This window comes from Etheostoma spectabile, chromosome 5, assembly GCF_008692095.1.
Source record: "Etheostoma spectabile isolate EspeVRDwgs_2016 chromosome 5, UIUC_Espe_1.0, whole genome shotgun sequence".
NCBI lineage: Eukaryota > Metazoa > Chordata > Actinopteri > Perciformes > Percidae > Etheostoma > Etheostoma spectabile.
Window position 1 is genome coordinate 8,560,960 of NC_045737.1, and position 21,027 is coordinate 8,581,986.

General features: G+C 39.5%; 2 protein-coding genes across 2 annotated transcripts; one reads left to right on the forward strand and one right to left on the reverse strand.

The window, feature by feature from the left end:
- Nucleotides 1-675: 675 nt before the first annotated feature.
- On the reverse strand, nucleotides 676-11,908 carry LOC116689799 (uncharacterized). Its single transcript, XM_032516429.1, is given in 13 exon segments — nucleotides 676-986; nucleotides 1,932-2,019; nucleotides 2,520-2,632; nucleotides 2,768-2,939; nucleotides 3,394-3,539; nucleotides 4,176-4,274; nucleotides 4,381-4,541; nucleotides 4,633-4,773; nucleotides 7,807-7,861; nucleotides 8,696-8,789; nucleotides 10,172-10,235; nucleotides 10,238-10,282; nucleotides 11,631-11,908. Coding segments are annotated over 13 exon segments (1,503 nt in total). The 5' UTR covers nucleotides 11,902-11,908; the 3' UTR covers nucleotides 676-932.
- Nucleotides 11,909-15,063: 3,155 nt separating this feature from the next.
- LOC116690352 (solute carrier family 2, facilitated glucose transporter member 11-like) lies at nucleotides 15,064-20,972 on the forward strand. The gene is given in 13 exon segments (XM_032517235.1): nucleotides 15,064-15,651; nucleotides 16,703-16,801; nucleotides 17,092-17,252; nucleotides 17,354-17,478; nucleotides 17,636-17,765; nucleotides 17,887-17,966; nucleotides 17,969-18,034; nucleotides 18,358-18,545; nucleotides 19,249-19,359; nucleotides 19,800-19,901; nucleotides 20,036-20,111; nucleotides 20,214-20,341; nucleotides 20,485-20,972. Coding segments are annotated over 13 exon segments (1,491 nt in total). The 5' UTR covers nucleotides 15,064-15,612; the 3' UTR covers nucleotides 20,671-20,972.
- The last annotated feature ends 55 nt before the right edge of the window (nucleotides 20,973-21,027 follow it).

A 21,027-nucleotide genomic window follows, 5' to 3' on the forward strand; every position in this document is an offset into this window, starting at 1 on the left:
TTTTCCACATTATTTGGGTTAAAAGCACTTTGAAGACTATTAAATATATCTAAAAATACTGGAGTGAAGGCATTACACTGTGTTGTAGTCATAAAACTAGATTTGAGTGACACAGATCTATTGACAACATGAGGTTCAACTCAGAGATACACATCAGTTCAATGACAGACTTCATTGCTCACCGCTTTTCTAAATCACAAGTCTTGACTGTGGTTTGTTTAAAATACTATCATAATAATGATAGGCCTAAGAAAAATATCTGATGGCTGCACGAATCACACAACAATAACATCCAATAGCAGGACAGAGGAGCTTTGTAGGCAGAAAAGAGCTTGCAGTCTTATTGGTTTGAAAGTCATTTATAAAACATCCGAACATAATGCCCAAGTGTCATCACGCACGATTGGTTATTGTATTGCTGACAGTCAAACACAACTGTAGGACATCGGTGCTGTTGGATTCGAGGATCTCAACCATATGAGAACGGGCTTTAAAATAGGACATTATAAAACCTTTTGCTGGCAGAAAGCAGCTGCAAGTTACTTATGAAGACTTTAAGAAAAAGTTTGTAAACACTTTTTATCTGGCATCAATCTATATTTACTACATAAAACTGAAAAAAATCTATTCACATTATGATATTTGTTTTAATCAATCAAGCACAATCACAGCTTCCCCTGTACTGACTAATAAAGGCACTTGAGCTTTAAACAAAGCTCTTGAGATGATAAATACTGGCACTGATAGCTGCTACACTTAGAGGTTACACCTGCCCGACTGGGAAGAGAAAACCCAGACCATGTGGTGGATGATCATAACTCCCACAGATTCCAACATAAACACTAAATGATGCCCCATGGCAGATGAGCCGTTTTTCACAAAATCAGTACGCCAACATACGTGTGTGTTAACAGTCTTCAGCTTACCCAGGCTCAGAGGTCATATTCTGCTGCACACTGCTGGAGGTACCATTCATACAATTTCCCCTGTGGAGTAAAATGTACTGTGTGAGATGCACAAATTTTGACAAGTGAAATTTAGTTAGTTAATTTAAACCTGCATTGAAAGTATAATAATTTAGATATTTATGAAATTTTGGGACTGGATATGGTCTGCTTTTTTGCAATTGCCATTCAATATATTTACATTCTGTAGGGATCACTCTACATAGTAGTTTTATATCACTAACAAGTCTGCCATTCTTGCGCTGGATTCAATTCGCCTTCCTACTAGGGATGGGGGGAAAAAAATCTAATTTATCGTGATTGTTTTTTTGCAAAATGTTTTAAAATCAATTCTTTTCTCTATAATCAATATTTGTATTGCAATTTTTATTTGCAATACTTCTAGAATCGCAATAAATGACAATTGCAACACAAATCGAGCATGTAATCCAGCGTTACACTTTGTAATTACTTTTTAACTGATATAGAGCTGCAACAACAATTTGTTGTCAACTAATAAATGCTTGCTGCGGAGGAGGGTCCGGCTAGTCCATATAACATTCCGGGATGAGAAAAAACGTGCTCTCATTTCTTTAAAACAATCACAATGGGCGGTGCTAAACTCTGCATGGAGCCACTGTAAAACAGCCTCGGGAAGGTAATTTCTTTGGTGGAACATATGTCTGTCAAAAGTTGTTTTAGTCGTGCGAGAGAAAACTCAGATTGGACAGATAGTCTAGCTAACTGTCTGGATTTACCCTGCAGAGATCTGAGGAGCAGTTAACCATAGTCCTTATAAATCTACCAGAGTTTGAATTCCAACAAAAAGAAAGCAGAAGATTGTCCATCGTCAAAAAGACATGCATCCGGCGGAATTTCCTACAGAACCAGAGCAATCCTGGAAGTGGAACATCGAGGATATAGACTACTGCAGCTTTAAATTTTGTACTATACATGACATAACGGCACAAAGTGGAATAAACTAACCTTCTTAGTTTTGACAATATCCTGGATATAATCACTGTAGTCGGCCATCGTCCTCTTCTCCTTCTTTGTCAGAGTCTTATTCCCTCGTCTGAGAATTAAAAAAATCACCACAATGTTCACTCAGAATTACAATAACCACTTAAGGTGTGTGTGTGTGTGTGTGTGTGTGTGGTGTGTGTGGTGTGTGTGTGTGTGTGCGCGCGCATCTGTGAGAGAGAGAGGGAGAGACAGTGGTCTGACAAAACAAAACAAAAACTTTATTTAGACATTTCTCTGAAGGTTAAGGTTATTTATGTTTAGGGTTTCATTCAAATTACCCTGTTAACAATGTGTGTTGCATGTGTTCATGTCTTTAGGGCTGCAATTTACAAGTTATTTAATTCTCAATAATCACTTGTTCTAAAAAATAAAATAAAGAACAAATTCATTTTTGGCTCTTTTTTTTGGAAGAAATTACTTAAACTAAAATAGTTGCAGATTCATTGTCTGTTGATCGACTAATTGATAATTCAATTATTTGTTTCAGCTGTGTGTGTGTGTGTGTGTGTGTGTGTGTGTATGTTTGTATTGCATATTCGTAACACTCACCCTGCAAAATACTTTGCTAGGAAAAGCAGGAGGTAGCAAAAAGCTCCAAAAAAGATGATAAACACTACTTGTCCGTCTTCTGGTATCCAGTCCCATAAATAAATCACTATTCCCTGTGACACAAACGTTGAAAGACACTTAGAGAGTACACTTCAAATTCTTTTTCAAAATATGGAAGGAGATTATATTTTATTGCAATACCATTTGTTATTTCTACAAATATCACCTGCGTGGCTGTCAGGACTTACTGTAAAGATGGAGAGCGTCCGAGCCGGTCCTTCACCCAACAGTTCGTCCAGCTGCTCTTTAGAGAAGGTGTTCAAAATGAAACTGAGGATGAAGAGGGCGGGAAGGAAAATACCCAGAGCGCCACACAAGAACGAGTGAAGACGGACGCTTTTGTTGTGAGTCACATCAGCCCTGCATACACACGGAGGAAATCTGGTTTCAATATCACATTTTCTACAGCAGATAATAATATCAGGTGACTCTTATGTCCACCGTATACACCTGATATGGTTTAATAAGTGGGTAAATAAGACTTCGCAATAATTCAAACATAGTAACACATGCTTTATCTTTATATACTGTTTGGTTTTGTCTTACATTTGCACTATTTAGAATGTATTACTGTAATGTACATATTACTTTTTTTTTAAAATTGTATATATTACTTATCTTAATTTATCTTTATTTGTATATATTTCATATTTCTTAAAGTATACTTGTTGTATGTGTCCTTATTGCACCATGGGTTGGAGAGAAATGTTTTTGCAGTTGCTCTGTATGTCTGGCACATTTTGCAAAATTGACAATAAAGTCGACTTGACTTGACTTGACTTGACATGCTATGCTGTAGGTTGAGAGGTCAAACCTGTCCTGCTCTAGTCTGCTACTGATGGTGGAACAAATAAGGTGACAGTCTTTCTCCAGCTGATCCAAAGTCTTCTGAACGGCCTGGTTGATGGTCTTCTCGATGGTCTGACACACCCCATCAATCTGGTTCACACAGCGGCTCGGCTAGACAAGACGAAGGGTCATAAGCGCGTGCATTTTGGAATAATTGTACACACATGTACAGTACAACTGTGCATTTCAAAGAGGGAAGGTCTGGACACCAAACCCTGAGGGTATTTTGACTGACGTTTGACGTGCACTTAGCAGGAAGTGAAGCTACGCTTACTCAGCAAAAATAAATTGGAGGTCGGGAGGTGTCCACAAATCTACCATGTGGAGTACAGCTCTGTGGTTGTGGATCACAAGGTGGTGCAGCAATAACTCAGGACTGGGGCTGCCTTTGTCAAAGGTGGCTGATCAAAGGCAATGGTTTATAACCCTTGCCCCCCCCCCCCCCCCCCCTCATGGATAACTCTCTCAGTCATCTTATTGCAAAATGAATCATCCTGTTTCAGCCATCAAGAGCGGAAAACCTGGAGTAGAGAATTTACATTTAAGGATAATCAATAGCTGTTAAACCCTCAAGGATAGCAGAGAGCTTTAAATCTAGACCCAAGATCAGCCTTGATATGTTAAAGGAAAACACCAGAAGCAGCTCCAATCTGATGAGGGGACTGCATGATATAGCGTTTTAGGATATGGGGTGAATAATGTACCAATGTGCCATCAAGGTAACGTACAGCAAGCAAACAGCCTTACCCTCTGTGGGTTGGGGATGTATATTGTAGGCATCTCAAAGCCACATTTGTTGAGACCAGGGCGGCGACACAGCTCCTGGACTATCTGCATCAACACCCTCTTCAGAAATAAACAAATATAAGTGCTATTTTTAGGATTAACTTGACTTTTTCTTGGTTACAAATATATAGCAATTTAAAAAAATATATATATTAAGTGAACTTACCTGTCGGTCTGTTTCCTTGCCAGCTTCATCTGCCTTGCTGAGGTAGAACAACAGTTTGTCTCCGCATTTCTCACTCAGCTTCTCTACGATGTTGAGTGTGCGTTTGCAGAGCGCCTGGCCCATCGGGTCAAAGAACACAAATACCAAGTCGGCCTGTTCTCCTGCACAAAAAAAACCCAAAACAAACATCCATTAGAAAGAAACACAATAGCTTTAGGATTGACAGTACCACTTTAAGCTGCAAAGACATACCCAACCAGGTAATGGCGCTGTTGACGTCAAAAGGGTAGACCATGTCCCCGTCCACCAAACCCGGTGTGTCCACAAATGTCACCAGACTGAACTTCTTCTGCTTGGAGGTAGATATCTCAGCAGATAGATAATCCATAACACCTGGAATATACAAACACTGTGTGTGTGTACAGGTGCATATTCAGGATAAATTAATAGTAACGAAGATGATGCATAAAAATGTTTTGAGTCCCCTGCAGGAAGCTGTTATAATGAGTATATTATTATGTGCTAGTGGAAGCCGCAGTGCGGTCAATACTTGGGAACCGGAGGGAGGCCAGTGACATTAAAGATCAAGAATGCAGTTAACATTTTGTGCTTGTAGGTTTGCATTTGGAAGAAATGTGCATTTGGGATGGAATTGCAAAAATGTTCAGGATGACCTGGATGAAGATGTATGTTGGCTGCACACATATGCATTAACACATCTGACCGAAAGCATCAACACATTCTGGTTAAATTAAAACAGCCGCCTCACTCTTTACTGATAAAAATGTCTTCTTCTCTTTTTGTTTTACACATGATAACATTTGTTAGGTGTCAGTTTTTCTCACCGTCCCCTCTGCGGAGCGGTCTGTGTCATGGTTACACACAACAGCTCTTCAACTGGCAGCTTTAGCGTGGGGCGTGGGACATAAAGCTAGCCAGTGAAGAACGACTGTGAGGCAACGCGCTGTGAGGTTTCAATACTTCACCACAACCACCACACATGAGTCCCCCTCAACCCCCGACTCTAAGTACCAGAACAGGATCACTATTTGGAGACTATTGACAAAAACAACCCCACCCACCAACTCGCACCACCCCATCCTCCCTCCACACACACAGGCCTGGGATGACACTGAGGCTGTTTCATAGGAAGAGGCAGGTGTTAACAGCCAGTACAGATCCTATCCTTGTGCTGCAGCGAGCAGGGCCGCTGCGCTGGAGCTGAGGCACATTAGCATTCCCTTATGTTTCTCTTACATCAGCATGGACACAGTATCAATACATGTGCCTCCTATCACACGTCTTAGAAGTATATTGCTACGGTCTCGCAATAGTGAACCATTTTTGTCACGCCCAAGGTGACAGGATGACTGTTGCTCTAGTAGAAAAAAGATCTTATATATGCATTATTAAGTAGCTTCATGTCATCTATATAAGGCTGCTGGTCTGTACTTTCCTTACACATGCATCTTCGCATTATTAAAAAGTCAATTAAGAAAAAAGTTAATTAAATAGCCTTGATACAGACATATTGATCCACTCTAGTTGAAGAAAGTCCTCTGAAAACGAACAAGAGCGATACTCGTTGATGGGTGTTAAGTTCCGTGACTGTAACTGAGAAGGCTACACTGGAGATCCTGTGCATGAGGAAAAGGGCAAAGGCTGCAAAAATGCTGCATCAACCAAGACTAAAAAAGATCTTGTTAGACTTAACAGGTTACAGCAGACGCAGTGCAAATATATCTAAAGGAAAAAAGCAAACAACACGGCGAAAAATCTTTGTTGTCTAACAATATACTCATTTGTGGATTCCCATGCAGCATGTAGTCTGAACTCTTGACAACAGGTTGATAAGATAAAAGACAAATTTACACATCCTTTATCTAAGTCCAGAACAATATTAAGAAGTATCTCAAGGTATATCCCAAACTGTATAATCAGCCGTCACTCGCACGTAAGGATATGAGGTGCTTTTCTGATGAGTCATCCTCAGTCGATGTGACAGGTAAACAAACGCCTGTTATAGTGCATTTCCAGAGGCTGCGTTGAAGTTCAAATCAAAAGCCAGCTTGTATTCCAGCAGCAGATGGTTGGTGTTGCTCGGGGCCTGCAGAGTGGAGCTGCTGCTGCTGCCGGGCTGAGCCGTCTCTAATGGCTGTGACATTTCTCAGCAGCTCCTCCTGACTCCACTGCACTGCTGTCGAAGGGGCGTGTGACTCACAAGCCATACCGTAAGCGCTCTGGTCCGCACCCTCTCTACACTACACACTCCCTGTCGAACGCACACACATATATTACCCCCCCCCTCCCCGCAGAGAAGGCACACCCAGACTTTCTGCAAAAGCACCTCAACATCCAGAGGCTTCAATACACTGCTGTCGCACACAGAGACAAGACCAATTACCTTACAACAATATGCCGCTAACTACATCTATTTTTTCAGTGTGAGAGTAATCTCAACTCCCATATCACAAAAACATGTGCAATGACATGAGTGTGGTCTGAATCAAGAAAACTTAATACGTCAATGAGGTGACTCTGCGTTGAGGTGAAGCACCTAAACTTAAATTACAAAAGATTAATTAATGTGATAGCCAGAAACATATAAACAACTCATGGCTACATTTAATGAGCAACACACAGCAGGTAACAGCCAGAATTTCAGTCAATGCTATAGATGAAATGTATATTTAAATTGCTTTATCTAAAATAGCAAAATAACTCATAACTTCTGAACTTGAGCTGAATCTGTGACGTACGCTTAGGTTAACTTCAATGGTTCCTGGTAGGAAATATTAATCGGCCACACAGCAGAGCCCTATCTTAAACCTCAAAGGAACCAATCTCTGGCTGCAGCTTATGATTACATTCATCTTCTGCTCACAATTCCTTATGCTGCTTCTTCCCGCTGTTCTAGCTAATTTTAACAATCCTCACTTTGATGTTTTCCACCATGATGCCAGCAGAGGAAAAAATCCATAAAAAACACACAGTCATATGTATTTTCTCCATTGCACACACTACAAAAGGGATGACATTAATTTAAATGTTTTCAGCATTACGGACAAGTTAATGAGCATGTGTTGTGTGCTAAGACTGCAGTCATCTTGGCATCGCACAAAAGGAGGGCATACTTTATGCTTATTTCAGTGTCAAAAGCAGAGAGATGCAACCCCACTAGATTTAAGTGATTATCCTCATACATTAAACATGTACTTAACTGTTCTATAGTGTGAGACATTTAGATATGTTTGATATGTGATGCATCTTATTAGAAACAGAGCAAAATGTATACATTCTGGTTAATTTAGAAACATAAAATTCGTCACTTCATTATCAGAAGAACCATGGCAAATACTTTTAACAGTGTACCTTTCAGAAACCCATTATTAGTTACAGATGCTAGTGTAAGAAGAAAAGGCTTACCTTTGAACTCAAGGAGTGGTCGAAAGTGAGGGTAGAGATGTAGCGTTGCATTCCCCTGTGAGAGTTAAAAAGACAATGTGAGAAATAACCTGATTAGACAAATATTGATCTGCAGTCCATCTGAGCTCTCACCCCACTACAACAGAGTCCTCTCTCTTCTGGGTATTTCACACTCACTCTTCCACTGCTGCAGCTCAGTGCGCTCACTTTAGGCTTTTCCTGTATAAAGGAGATAATCCTTCCACTCTGCAGTCCTGCGCTGCAAAAACATTATTCATCTTCATCACCTTCACCACAGCAGGATATGAACAGAGAGGCAAAAGAAAAGAGAAGATGGAGAGACAGGTGTCTCCAAAGCCTGTTTATATGCTGCAAAAAGGCATCCTCTGTGTGTGTGTGTGTGTGTGTGTGTGTGTGTGTGTGTGTGTGTGTGTGTGTGGTGTGTGTGTGTGTGTGTGTGGTGTAGTGTGTGTGTGTGTGTGTGTGTGTGTGTGTGTGTCTCCAATCAACAAAGCCCCTCATTGGAGCAGCATACAGAATTAGAAATCACCACTGACTGAGGGAGTGCCTCCCCGTGCAAGCTGACATCGAACACATCGCCTCATCAACCTGTATGACTGGCTGCGGCTTGAGTTCTCGTTACTGAAGTTAGAAATTCATAAAAATCCCTCATCCACAAAACTAGGAAGTACCATCTGAATATGAAATACTGTTAATTATCAAACAAAGCATTCAAATGAAGCATGCAGCACAAAGCTGGTTGTATTGATATGGCTCTCTTTTCAAGCATTAGCTGGTACCTTTGGCTGGGCTTTTTATTAGATCTTTTGCACAACAAGTTCTTCTGTATGAGTGCTGGTAATGTTGCCCGTCTTCATGCCGTTCTTACCGTCAATGATTCTCTTTTGCGACCACTTGTGATGAATGTAAACCCCTGCGTTTCAATGGCGACGCCTGTTTTCTGTATGTGCTCCTCAGCATACCTTAAATGACAGCAAGAGGCATAAAATGAATCAAAAACTATTTTATCTTTGATGTGGCATTTAAAAGTGCACAAGATCTAAAGCAGCAAAGCCTTGTTCCTTCATTGACAGGGCTATCACTACTGAAACAATTATAATTTCACAACTAATCATTAATAGTTTAGTATTAAATGTCAGTAAATAGAGAGAAATGTCCATTATTGCTCTTCAGTACTGAAAGTGCCATGCAAATATTACAGATGTCAATCATAAAAACTGAAAATTAGTACTTCCTGTCAGGAAGAGTCCCAATTATTTCCCTAACCTAATAAAAAAAAATACTGATTCAACCAATTTAACAGCTGCCCTGGAAAAAAAATAATGGTCTATCAATGAGTACTAAATTGTCTAACAGTTCCCTTTATGTTGACTCTCAGCCTTAAAGACAGCACATCACCCCACCCCCATACTACAAAATATAAATATGTAAACATATGAGGTCAGCAACTATTAGCATGATTGACAGCTGTGCTCCTTATGGAGGCATTTCAAAACACAATCCTGAATTAGCTGAGAGGAACATTTCAAATATAGCTCAAATATATACCCCATAAACAGACCCTACAGTAGGGCTGTGCAACATAACATGATTTTACCAAAAATATAGCCAAAACAATTAGTTAATTAATCATTTAGATGGAAAATTTAATGGTCAACAAACAAACAAAGTGATTAGTTGTTTAATTTGTCTTTCTACATGAACGGAATAACTCTAGGTTTTATATAGTTTATCCAACTAAAAAAAGCTATTCTGCAGATGTCTTAGAGCTCAAAGAAATTGTCATGGCCCTTTTTTAAATTTGTAGGCAAAATTATTAAATTAGAAAAAAATCAGAAGATTACTTTACAAAGATAATAAAGATAATAGAGCCCCCCTAACTACTGCATAAGACCATAGATATTTTGCTAATGTGGCGTTGATAACGGGGTATTGGTCTCTATCACAAAATGTCTTAGGTTGTATTAGACTATTGTGGCAATTGTTGAATATCAATATCACAGTACATAGAGACATCAAATTATGTGATTGAGGAGTATCATCCATATTTCCTCCTTCTTAATTCCCATGATCAATCAGATTAGCTCAAAATGGTAAAACTTTTAACAATTCTTTCCGCTTTTTGATTTCTGTAGCCTAATTCTGCAAGTAGCTTTTGTCAAAACACTTTACTGGCAAACAAACTAGACTAGATTAATTTCCCCTGTCAACGTTGTAAATCTAACAAATCCACATTTCCTGTGTCAAAACTGCCAAACAGCATCCAAACCACTGAGTCATGTGAGAAGATGATACTTCTGTGTCACTCGTTGCCAAACTAATATAAAACATTAATATGTGTTACCAGTTAATGAAGGAGCTTTTCCCTGCAGAGTGGTTCCCCATTATCATCACAATGATCTTCTTTCTGGAGGCAGGAGACGGACTCCGAGGCTGCTGGCAATTTTCACCAGGCCTGAACACACACACACACACACACACACACACACACACACACACACACACACACACACCACACACACACACACACACACACACACACACACACACACAGAGTAAGCAGGGAATGCAGTGGCATCTTCACAATGCAACGTGTGTAAATGTGTGAGTGTTAACAGATGGTCCTGGAATAACAAGCATTGCTTTCAGCGATAACCTTGTGGTAGAACTTTATTTAAGAAATTTCTAATAATTTCCAAAGAGATTTCCTTGAAAGAAAGATGTTTACAGGGAAAACAAATTTCAATGAATTGCTTGTGTGACCTTGACAATTTTCTAGTCAGGACAGGGCATGTTGTGTGTAAGAAAATTTCAGATTTGTCTACAGGTAAGCATAAAATGTAATATATAGCTATATATGAGAAATATAATTTCTAGTACTGAACACAAGATAAGTTACAAGAGATTGATATAAGTTACTTACATGGTTATAAAATGAGTGTTTTCCCAACAAACCAAGTAAAGCTAAAAAGATTAATTGATTAGTCAAAAGACAGACTATTTTAATGATGCATTTCTTTAAATCATTCTTTAAGCTAAAAAATGTGAAAAAATGTCAGATATTCTCTGGTCCCAGGACAGTCTCTGGTTCCTGGACAGAATATTTTAATGATGCATTTCTTTAAATCATTCTTTAAGCTAAAAATGTGAAAAAAATGTCAGATATTCTCTGGTTCAGCCTCAAATAGGACAATTCATTGTTGCATACTTCTCATCAGAGAGGCCAGTTCCTGTTTCTGCCTCCTCTGTTATAACAGAGTTAAATATTGGGTACTAAATAACTCAGACAGGACCTATGGACAGGACACATACTGTAGTGAGATACCTCATTGACTTGCTGTAAGACCAAGTCTGAGGACAGGACATGGTTACTCAACGTGGGATCATAGCTGAGGACAACAAAGTTCACCAAACATTTACCAGGAGTGCACCATTAAAACCAAGCGCACCAGGCTCAGGGCTGAACAGCTTATTCAGTATATTACAGGGGGCTTTGTTTAAGCCCACTTACCTCCTGTTAAAAATTGTACCTAGCCCTTTATTGACTGTAGACATTTAATGAAGTCATTAAATAGACGCTGCCCTTCGGAGCTGCAGAGGAGCCAGTGTTCTTGTCATGGTTGACAGTGACAGACAGCTGCTGCACACCCACACCTACTGTACACCAACCGAGCAGCGTTTAAACTCCAAATGTAAGCCCCACTAAACTAAAGTTACATAACATCACTGGTGCTGGGATCTGCATGCGCTCCTAACTTCGCTAAAACGTTGATTCACATTAATCCACGTTATTGATTATTTACCGTTTTCGCTGTCGACATATAAACTGTGGCATTCTTTCAGTATCCTCTCGCTCGGTGTGGTGATCGCAGTCTCCAGAGGGTTTGCCACAGACCTGGGCTTTCTGCCCGACATCATGAACACAGCCACCAGCCGCCTCTCTTGTTTTCTAAACCACCCGGGGAAGAGTTTCAGTGTTGCACAGGGCTGTCCTGTGCGGACAAAGCGCCCTCCTGCGGTCAAATACTGACAGGACATCGAGGACAGACGAGACAGATCATGGAAGACATCCATGGGGCAGACTCACAGGCAACATGACTACTTATTAACCTTTATAAGGAACTAACCCTTTGACCTGTCTCGAAAATTGCTGGCTGGATTACCAATAAGGCAAAGCAGGCAAATGTCAATGTCAATTTTTATTTCTCTAGCACATTTAAAAACAACAACAGTTGACCAATGTGCTGAACAGGGTCAATGTCAAATACATAAATAACAAGTGTAAAAATGACTACAACCAAAGTGAATCACAGGGAGACAAACAGCAACACTTTAAAACATCAGAATCCAGGTTACCCAGGGTTAAAAGCTACAGCAAAAAGGTGCGTCTTAAGCAGCTATTTAAACGCTTGTGAAGTCTGTGCAGCTTTAATATGCATGGGGAGGTTGTTCCATAGGGTGGGGGAGCCTACTGCAAATAAGGTTCTATTGCCCTAATTTTTTAGCTTTGATCTCGGGACATCCAAGAGCAGCTGATTTGTTGACCTCAGCGTTCTGACTGGAGAATGATGGCATTAGAGATCAGCCAGATAAGATGGCGCCAAACCATTTAAGGCCTTAAAAACAAGCAATAAAATCTTAAAATCTATCCTGTAACGGACCGGTAGCCAGTGGAAGGAGGCCAAGACTGGCGTTATGTGTTCACGTTTTTTTGTTTTAGTTAAAAGGCGAGCAGCTGTGTTTTGGACTAACTGGAGCTGATTTAAAGATTTCTGATGTAGACCCATGTATAAAGAATTACAATAATCCAGCCGAGCAGTGATAAAAGCATGGATGACTTTTTCAAGGTCTTTGGATGGAGTATACGCCTTTATTTTAGCTAGAAGTCTTGATTGGAAGAAACTGGTCTTGACAACTGCACTGATTTGTTTACTAAAAGTAAATGAGGTGTCAAAAATAACACCAAGATATCCAATAGTGGATTGATTTTGGGAGGCTAAGGGGCCTAAAATGCCAAAAGGGTCACCCAGTGCGTCCAAATGTCCAAACGTGACGATTTCTGTTGTATTTTCATTCAGAGTGAAGAAGTTTAACCCATCCAGGTTTTACTCCTTTAAGCAGTCTAACGATGGCTGCACAGACTCTTTGGTTATAGATTTCATAGCCAAGTAGATTTGGACATCATCAGCAAAACAATGATAAGAGATGTTATGTCTCTGAAAAATGGAACCCAGTGGCGGCACATAACAATACATATGTCCAGCCCCTGGCCCTCAGGGGCCCAACAAGCCCCTGATAACAGTGCAGCAAGTATGCCTACTTTGTCATTCTATTCATTAGGAACCATATTGTTGATTTGCTGGTTAATCTTTTTTTCAAATTTGTTGTCTTATGGCGAGCTGAAAACATGAAACATGGAAGGACTAGTTGGCCTAAGTGGGAGACAGACGGAGGCACTGACATTGACCCTAAGTAAGTCTATTTTGCCTTTGTAGAATGGCGTTTGACTGCTGTTTCAAATGCTGTTGTGAGGTACCGCGTAGGCTACCAAAAATGATGTGATGTAGGCTATTGTGTATTTTGTGCACTAGGCCTACTATTGTAGCACAGTACGTCATTTGTTGTCTTTTTTACTTGTCTTGATCATGGAGTAGGTTAAAAGTGGAGTAAAGATTTCCATCTGAAATGTAGAGTGTTCGAAGTATAAAGTAGCAAAATATGGAAATCCAAAAGTAAAGTAGGCTACAAGTAGCCTACATCAGAACTGTAGCCTACTTAGGCGCAGTATTTTAATAAATGTACTTTGTTACTTTCCATCCCTGCTTTTACACCATATTGCACACAGAAAACCAGGATTTTCCTACTTGCTTATCAATATCAACTCTGTGTGCTTAATTCTTTATTTTCGTAATTTCATGCTATTGTAGCCTCAGCTGCCCACTAGTCATCAAAGCTTTATTAAGAACATTTTTGGTCAGGAACAAATGAAGGAGTAAGTAAAAGAAAGTCCACCCAACACCAAAACTAAAATTGTTCTTGACACATGATTTCGGAAAGTTGTTGTTTATTTGTGATGTGAACGTACAAGGGCCCAGTCCACGTGGACTTACATCAAGGACACTACAACAACATTGCAGATGTGAAACATTATAAAACATATAACAATTACTTTGCTAACAGAAACATGTCTCCTTGCTCCCTTTCTAAAACTCTGAAAAAAAGTCTTTTATAATCAAGAAGACATGCAAAGATAAAGAACATTTAACTAAAAAACATAGCCCGTAAATTATCATATAATGGCCAATCACACATAAAACACTTTGTTTTCAGTCGCACCTACATCACAGGCTGAATAATAAAGTCTTTGGAGGAGATTAAAACTACCTGTTGCTGTGGATAATGGCAGCGTACCTGAATGTAACTGTGCACACAGAGAGACTCTACTGCAGTTGTTTTTTGAGACAATGTTTTAGTAGGGTAGGTAAAAGTCAATTTATTTATTATTAAGTCTAGTGAGTTGTTCAAGTACAAAATGTACTCTTGTTCAGAAATAAGTCGTTTTGTTTTACACCTAAAGTTTTGTAACTCTTTGATGTGTTGTAGAAGGCCACAAACAGAAAAACGTTCATGTTTTTAGAGAAATTAAATTTGATTTATTCTGACATTTTCTACTGACTTGTGTGAAGAAATGGTTTGATTTTGGTAGCCTCCAGCTTGTTTGGCAGCCAGGTCTGCAGCTTCATTTCGAAGTAGTTTGTCATCTGTCCTGACTGACCAGTGAACACTTTACAGCTTGAAAGCACCTAAACAGGCCTATTTATATGTCCACACATACAATGTTTTAAACTAAGTATATTTTGCTTCTGAAAATACTATTTCCAAACTAGTGTAAGAATCTTAGTGTACGCTAGTGTTGTGGTTTGGGGTTTTGCTTTGGGTTCTTTTCCTCCTTGTTGGTTTTTGTCATCCTGTGTTTGTGTCTTGTTTTCTCCCTGGTCTTGTGTTGTCTTGTGTTCCCCTGAGTGTCTGTATGTTCTCTTTCCTGCTTTATTTTGAAGTCTGTTTTTTTGTCCCATCCTGTCTTTAGTTTTACTTCTTGTGTCTTCTCGCTCTTGTGATTACCCAATGTTTTCCACATGCTTCCCTGCCCTCTTGTCACCTGCCTCTTGTTACCTCATTACCTTGTTTATTTGATGTTTGTGCTTCCCTCGTCTCTTGTCAGATCCTTTTGTCCTGTCCTCGTGATTGTTGTGCTGTTCTGCGTCCTGTCTGGAGCTTTCCCGTGAGTTTTTCCCTGCCGTCGTTCTCTGGGTTTTGCTTTGCTTTCCCCGCCTGGACCATTTTGGGATTATTTGGGATTTTTGGACTTTTTGTTTTATCCTGTATTTTTTGGGTGGACTTCGTTTTTTGCTCAAATAAAGCCTTGGAAGCCTTCCCCTCAACTCTACTTTTGGGTTTCACACTTTCACATCATGACACTCTAGTAGTCCACTGCTCTGCTGATCACAATCTCTTCTGGCACATAAATGAATGAACATGTAGAAATGGGTTATACATCAAGTAACGTGTCCCATTCAATCCATTTAGACAACAAAGGAAGAAAGAAATAATATTCACATATCTTTAATTGGGTCAGCAGTCTTTAAGGAGTTAATGAGTCTACCCTTGGGCAGCCGATTACATGCGGCACCTTACAATAGGCTACCATTATGCAAGTGCTTCGGCTGAAGTGGAACATCCATTACAAATGGTCCATTCACGCATTATTTTACGACAACTTCCAAAATGAACATCAATGAGGACTCTACGCAATCAAAGAGAGAGGTTAGTTCAAATTGACAATCAAACCATTTAATACCTGAGAAGGCTGCAAAGAAAATATGTGCTTTGTTTTGAACTTTTGTGTGTTTGCCAGACATCCAAAGTCATCCTTTTATCATTGCAATGAAATGTAGGTGTGTGGGAGGGTTTGCCTGACAAGGTGTTGGGGTTTATTGTTATTTATTTATTGTAATACTAATTGGATAATGCTCAAATTAAATTTGTGTGGTACCACTTCTTAATGACTGGTGCATTGCGGTGGGCAATAATCTGAGTTACTGTATGCTCGCTAACTAAAATCAGGCACAATGCCCCTCTGTCAGTCACCATTTAAAACCCACCCATGTGAGAGAAACAGTTTAGATTGGCTTCTACAGGCTCTGGACGGCTGGAAATCTGAATGTTTTCTATGATAAGGGGCCAAACAGATCTGCCACAGATAATTAAATATGGCAGATTCGTCTGGTTTCCAGGCTAGGCCTTATATTACACTTTTGTTAAATTTAAGATGTATGGTAAAAAAAAATGGGTTTATAATTATAATAAAGTTAGATATGATGGAACTGTGTGTTAATCTCTCTGCATTCATTGTCCTCATCTTTCTGCCTCCTCTGCTGTTTGGAAAGCTCTGATGATGTTGTCTACACTGAATTAACCTGCATTAAGAACATTTTCATTTTATTTCATTTGTTATTTGGGAAACTGTCTATTTTGTGCAACAGTTTCTCTGCTCTTGGTGAATGTAGGCTACTTCTTTCTGAGAAATTTCAGTCTATGATGCAGCTTTAGAATGCGTGAAATCTGGATAAAAACTGATGACACTTCATGACAACAGATCATTTGAATCACCCTCAAGATAAACTCATCCATGATGAGGATAAACCTACTCAGTGACAAACATTACTGGACTAAACAAAACCAGCAACAAAATGCCAAAAGAAAGAGAGATAGATAGAAGATAAAAAGCAACCCAAGGTAAAATAAGGGTAGGATGCAGCTTTCTATCATTGATTAAATATGTAAATATTTGTTTTGTGTCTCTTTTTTATTGCAGTTTCCAAACAAATCACTTCTGCTGGCTGCGTGTGCTGCGTGTATAGGGGGAACCTTTCAGTATGGATATAATGTATCTATCATCAATGCTCCCACAACGGTAATAACCGTAGTGTCTGTCACTGGACTCATTGCACAGTATTGATGCACCGTATTAACATTATTGTAGCCTACTCATGTTACAAACCTAAGAGATTAGTCAGTAGTTGGTTGTTACTAAATGACACAAAAGTGACATGTTTCCATATGTAGTAGGCTCACACATGCACACATGCACTGTCTGGTAAATATGCAAGCACAAATGTGTCTTTTTTTATATTTTGGATCAGGGATCATTCATTTTAATTTTACCTGCTGAATGTGCTTGTTGTGTTATTGTTTTGTGTCCAGCATGTCCAGAATTTCATCAACCAAACCTGGAGTGAGCGTTTCCAAACTGACATATCAGCAGATGTTCTCACCCTGCTTTGGTCCACTATTGTGTCTATATTCACCATAGGAGGACTTCTAGGAGTGACGGTCGGTGGGACACTGTCTGTAAAGCTGGGGAGGTATACAGAAAGATGATTTGGCATATTTTGGCAAAATTACCCTTTTGTCCATAGCCTATTTTATTTCAGTTATAAAGCTGTAATATAATGTTACTTTCCAGGAAAGGGACGCTGTTGGCCAATAATATATTTGCATTCATGGCTGCCCTGCTAATGGGTCTGAGTTACCCTACAGGATTATTTGAATTACTCATCATTGGACGTTTTCTCACTGGAATGAATGCAGGTAAATAATCTGGAAATGCATTTAAAGTGTGTATTTATACATGCCAGTGATACACATCTCTGTAGTTGAATAATCTTTATCTATATACTACATACAGTGTTTACACAGTGCATGTAAAACTGTGAAATGTAGCTTTAATCATGTTTTATTTTCACAGGCATTGGCCTTTGTGTTCAACCTCTGTATTTGGGGGAAATTGCTCCAACTGCATTTCGTGGTGCCATGGGAATGGGAACTTCTATTTTCATCACTGGTGGGATCTTGACTGGACAAGTTATGGGCCTCAAGTAAGTTAACCATAGGCATATTTGATTTTCACACAAAATATAAACCTTTTCACAACATCTGTGTTTGCAAGATTGAATTGGTATATTGTGATTTGGTTTACACATGTCTGTGATTTCACAGAGAGCTCCTGGGCAAAGAAGAGTACTGGCCCATCCTGCTCTCCACCACTTGTATCCCAGCATTCCTGCAGCTCCTGATCCTGCCTGGTTCCCAGAGAGCCCGCGCTACCTGCTCATTGACAAAGGGGATGATGAGGGATGTAAGAAAGGTATACTTACACTGCAACTGCTACACAGATGGGATTTAATCTTTGGCCTGCAAACCTGGATGTAGTGCACATGACAGCGTAATTTCAAAGGCTGAGGACTCCCTTTGTCTGGAAACACCAGAGGCAGAGAAACATTTGTGTTAATGGCAGTGAGTTCAAGCATGTGACAACATTCTGGTAACGCCATGATGATGTCAAATGGTTTGCTGCTGGAAACCTTTTAAACAGATTCTCAAAAACACAGCCTTTAGCCTGACCAGATGAGAAGAATAGTGTGTGGAGTAAACTACAAGCACGCTTGTCATGTGTTTTCCTGCCTGCAGCCCTGAAGCAACTTCACGTTACAACTGGCTGTGATAGCGAATGGGCTGATATCGAGAAGGAGAAAAATAATTTGGTGGATTTCCAGGCCAAGAAACCCTGGGAGCTCTTGACTGATCGTAGTGTTCGCAGGCAGCTTCTCACCGTCTTGCTGCTCAACGCTGCACAACAGCTGAACGGCATCAATGCTGTACGTACACGATCATTACCCGGTGTCTTTCAGTATCCTCTGTCCTGCTGTCTCTCACAATGTGGAATCTATTTCTCAGTGAATTCTTCTTGCCAACTATTAAGAAATACCTCGAAAGATTTAAAGGAAAAACTCAGTATTTCTGACTCCATGCCGGCGACACCCGTGGCCAGATGCATTATGTTTTGGGGTTATCCGTACTATTCCTGTGAACTATCTCAGGAATGTCTTGAGGGAATTTCTTCACGTCTCTCACAAACGCTCACTTGGACTCGTTAGATTTTGGAGGTCAAAGGACAAGGTCACTATGACCTCAAAAAACAAATGTTTGGCCATAACTCAACAATTCCAACGCTAACAATGACAACATTCTCACAAATGTCTAATAAAAAGATAAAATAAAGAAATTAGAGAAACAGAGACATTTGGTCGGATGGTGAATTGGTGACACAAATCTTAAACCTTGGTAATTGTTTGGCTCTTCTGTGCTGCCGGGTTGAAGATGTGTGTGACGCATCAACATTTTGCCCAATAACAAAGTAACACGTTTTTGTTAAATTCCTCCAACGTCTTCTCTACATACAGTACAAATTACAGTGCGAGTCTAGACCGACATGAATGTAAACTGTGACTTGACTGGTTGGCAGAGGTAACCGCTCTTTCTAGTTTGTAATACGTTTTTCTTTGTCTATATTTCCTGTAGATTTACTTCTACGCAGAGTACTTGTTCAAACAATCTGGCATCCCCACTGATAAAATACCATATGTGACCGTCGGCACTGGTGCCTGTGAATGCATCACAGCTTTAACATGTGTAAGTATGAGTTTTATTTTATTATATTTTTGTGTCCACTTTCTCACAGTTCTGATGTTCCTTTATGCTACAGAAAAAAAGATAACTAAGAGGTCCCCATGAACAAGGGTAAAAAAGTCAAGACCTTTCTGATAAAAACATCCAAGTTTTGGACTAAAGTTTGAAAACTTAGAGCGCACCCCTGAAATAGAGTAAAACAGACACCAAAGTGAAAAATTGTCTTATCTAAGAATACAAACAAACAGGAACATGAACATAATATTGTACATGTGGTAAGGAAACAAAACATAAAACACAGCAAGATATGAATAAAACTAGTAAAACAGAGCGTACATTGTAAAACACGACAGAATAAAGCTGATAATAGCCCATAAAAGGTTAATTTCAGAGAAAGCCTGGAAAGTCTTTATTTGTCATGTGACATGCTGTGTGTCTCACAGGGTATGCTCATTGACCGTCTGGGAAGGAAAGTGCTCATTACGGGAGGATACACACTGATGAGTATCTGCTGCATTTTATTCACGCTGACGCTCTCTTTCCAGGTGACTTACCTCATTGTAATAATAAAATAAGATACAGTATTTTAACCATTGTTTTATGTGATAGCTCACATTTGACCATTGATAAGACTTCTACTTTGTGCTAACATTTTTTTGTGTGCTTTTCTTTTTCTCAGGATGCCAGCCCAGTATTTCCATATGTGAGCGTGGTGTGTGTATTTGCTTTCATCCTGAGCTTTGGCTTAGGACCAGGTAACTAACTTTTTCATCCATTGGAGTCTCTCCTTAGCAGCTGCTGTTGCAGAGCAGTTATAACTAATGTGATTTCTTTTGTGGTTTGTTGGTTCTGGGAAGGTGGCGTGACAAACATCTTGACCACTGAGCTATTCACACAGTCGGCACGCCCTGCAGCGTACATAATCGCAGGATCATTGAACTGGTTGAGCTTCTTTTTTATCGGCCTGGTCTTCCCTTTTATTGTGGTAGGTGTCCAGAAATATATACAGTACATCTTCATTTTGAAATGCTTTGTCATTAACTATTAAAATTTGGAAACAAAACTTAAAAGCTTGATTGTTTGAGAGATTTGGACTCACTTGTGTTTTATTTTCTTTTATTTGCACAGATCGGGCTGCAGCAGTACTGTTTCCTGGTGTTCCTGGCCGTCTGCTCCTTAACGGCGATATACATTTTCCTTTTTGTTCCTGAAACCAAGAACAAAACCTTTGTGGAAATCCAGAATGAGTTTCAGTCCAGAAAGGCCCCCAGTGCTGATGGAGCAGGCACGACCCTATTATCCACTTTTATATGAAATCACTTTTAATTTTTTTATGTCTCACAATATTTACAGTATGTCACAAAGATAAGTAGCTAAAAATGAGGATTTATAGTCCACACACGCCCAACAAAATAGATCACTAAAGAGATATTGTGAATTTCGGAAATATAGGTTTTACTGGATAGTCATAATTACATATTTTTAGTTCACTTACAGATATAGCCTCAAAGTAATCTTAATATGTAATATTTTGGTGTGATCAATGTTGGTTTGTATAACTTTTATAAAGAATGCTCTTTTCAGACTTTCAATAAAGATAAATTTATGAAAACCAAGCTTATGCTGTATTAGTGTACTTACAACTACTACAACTATGTTGAAACTCATAGT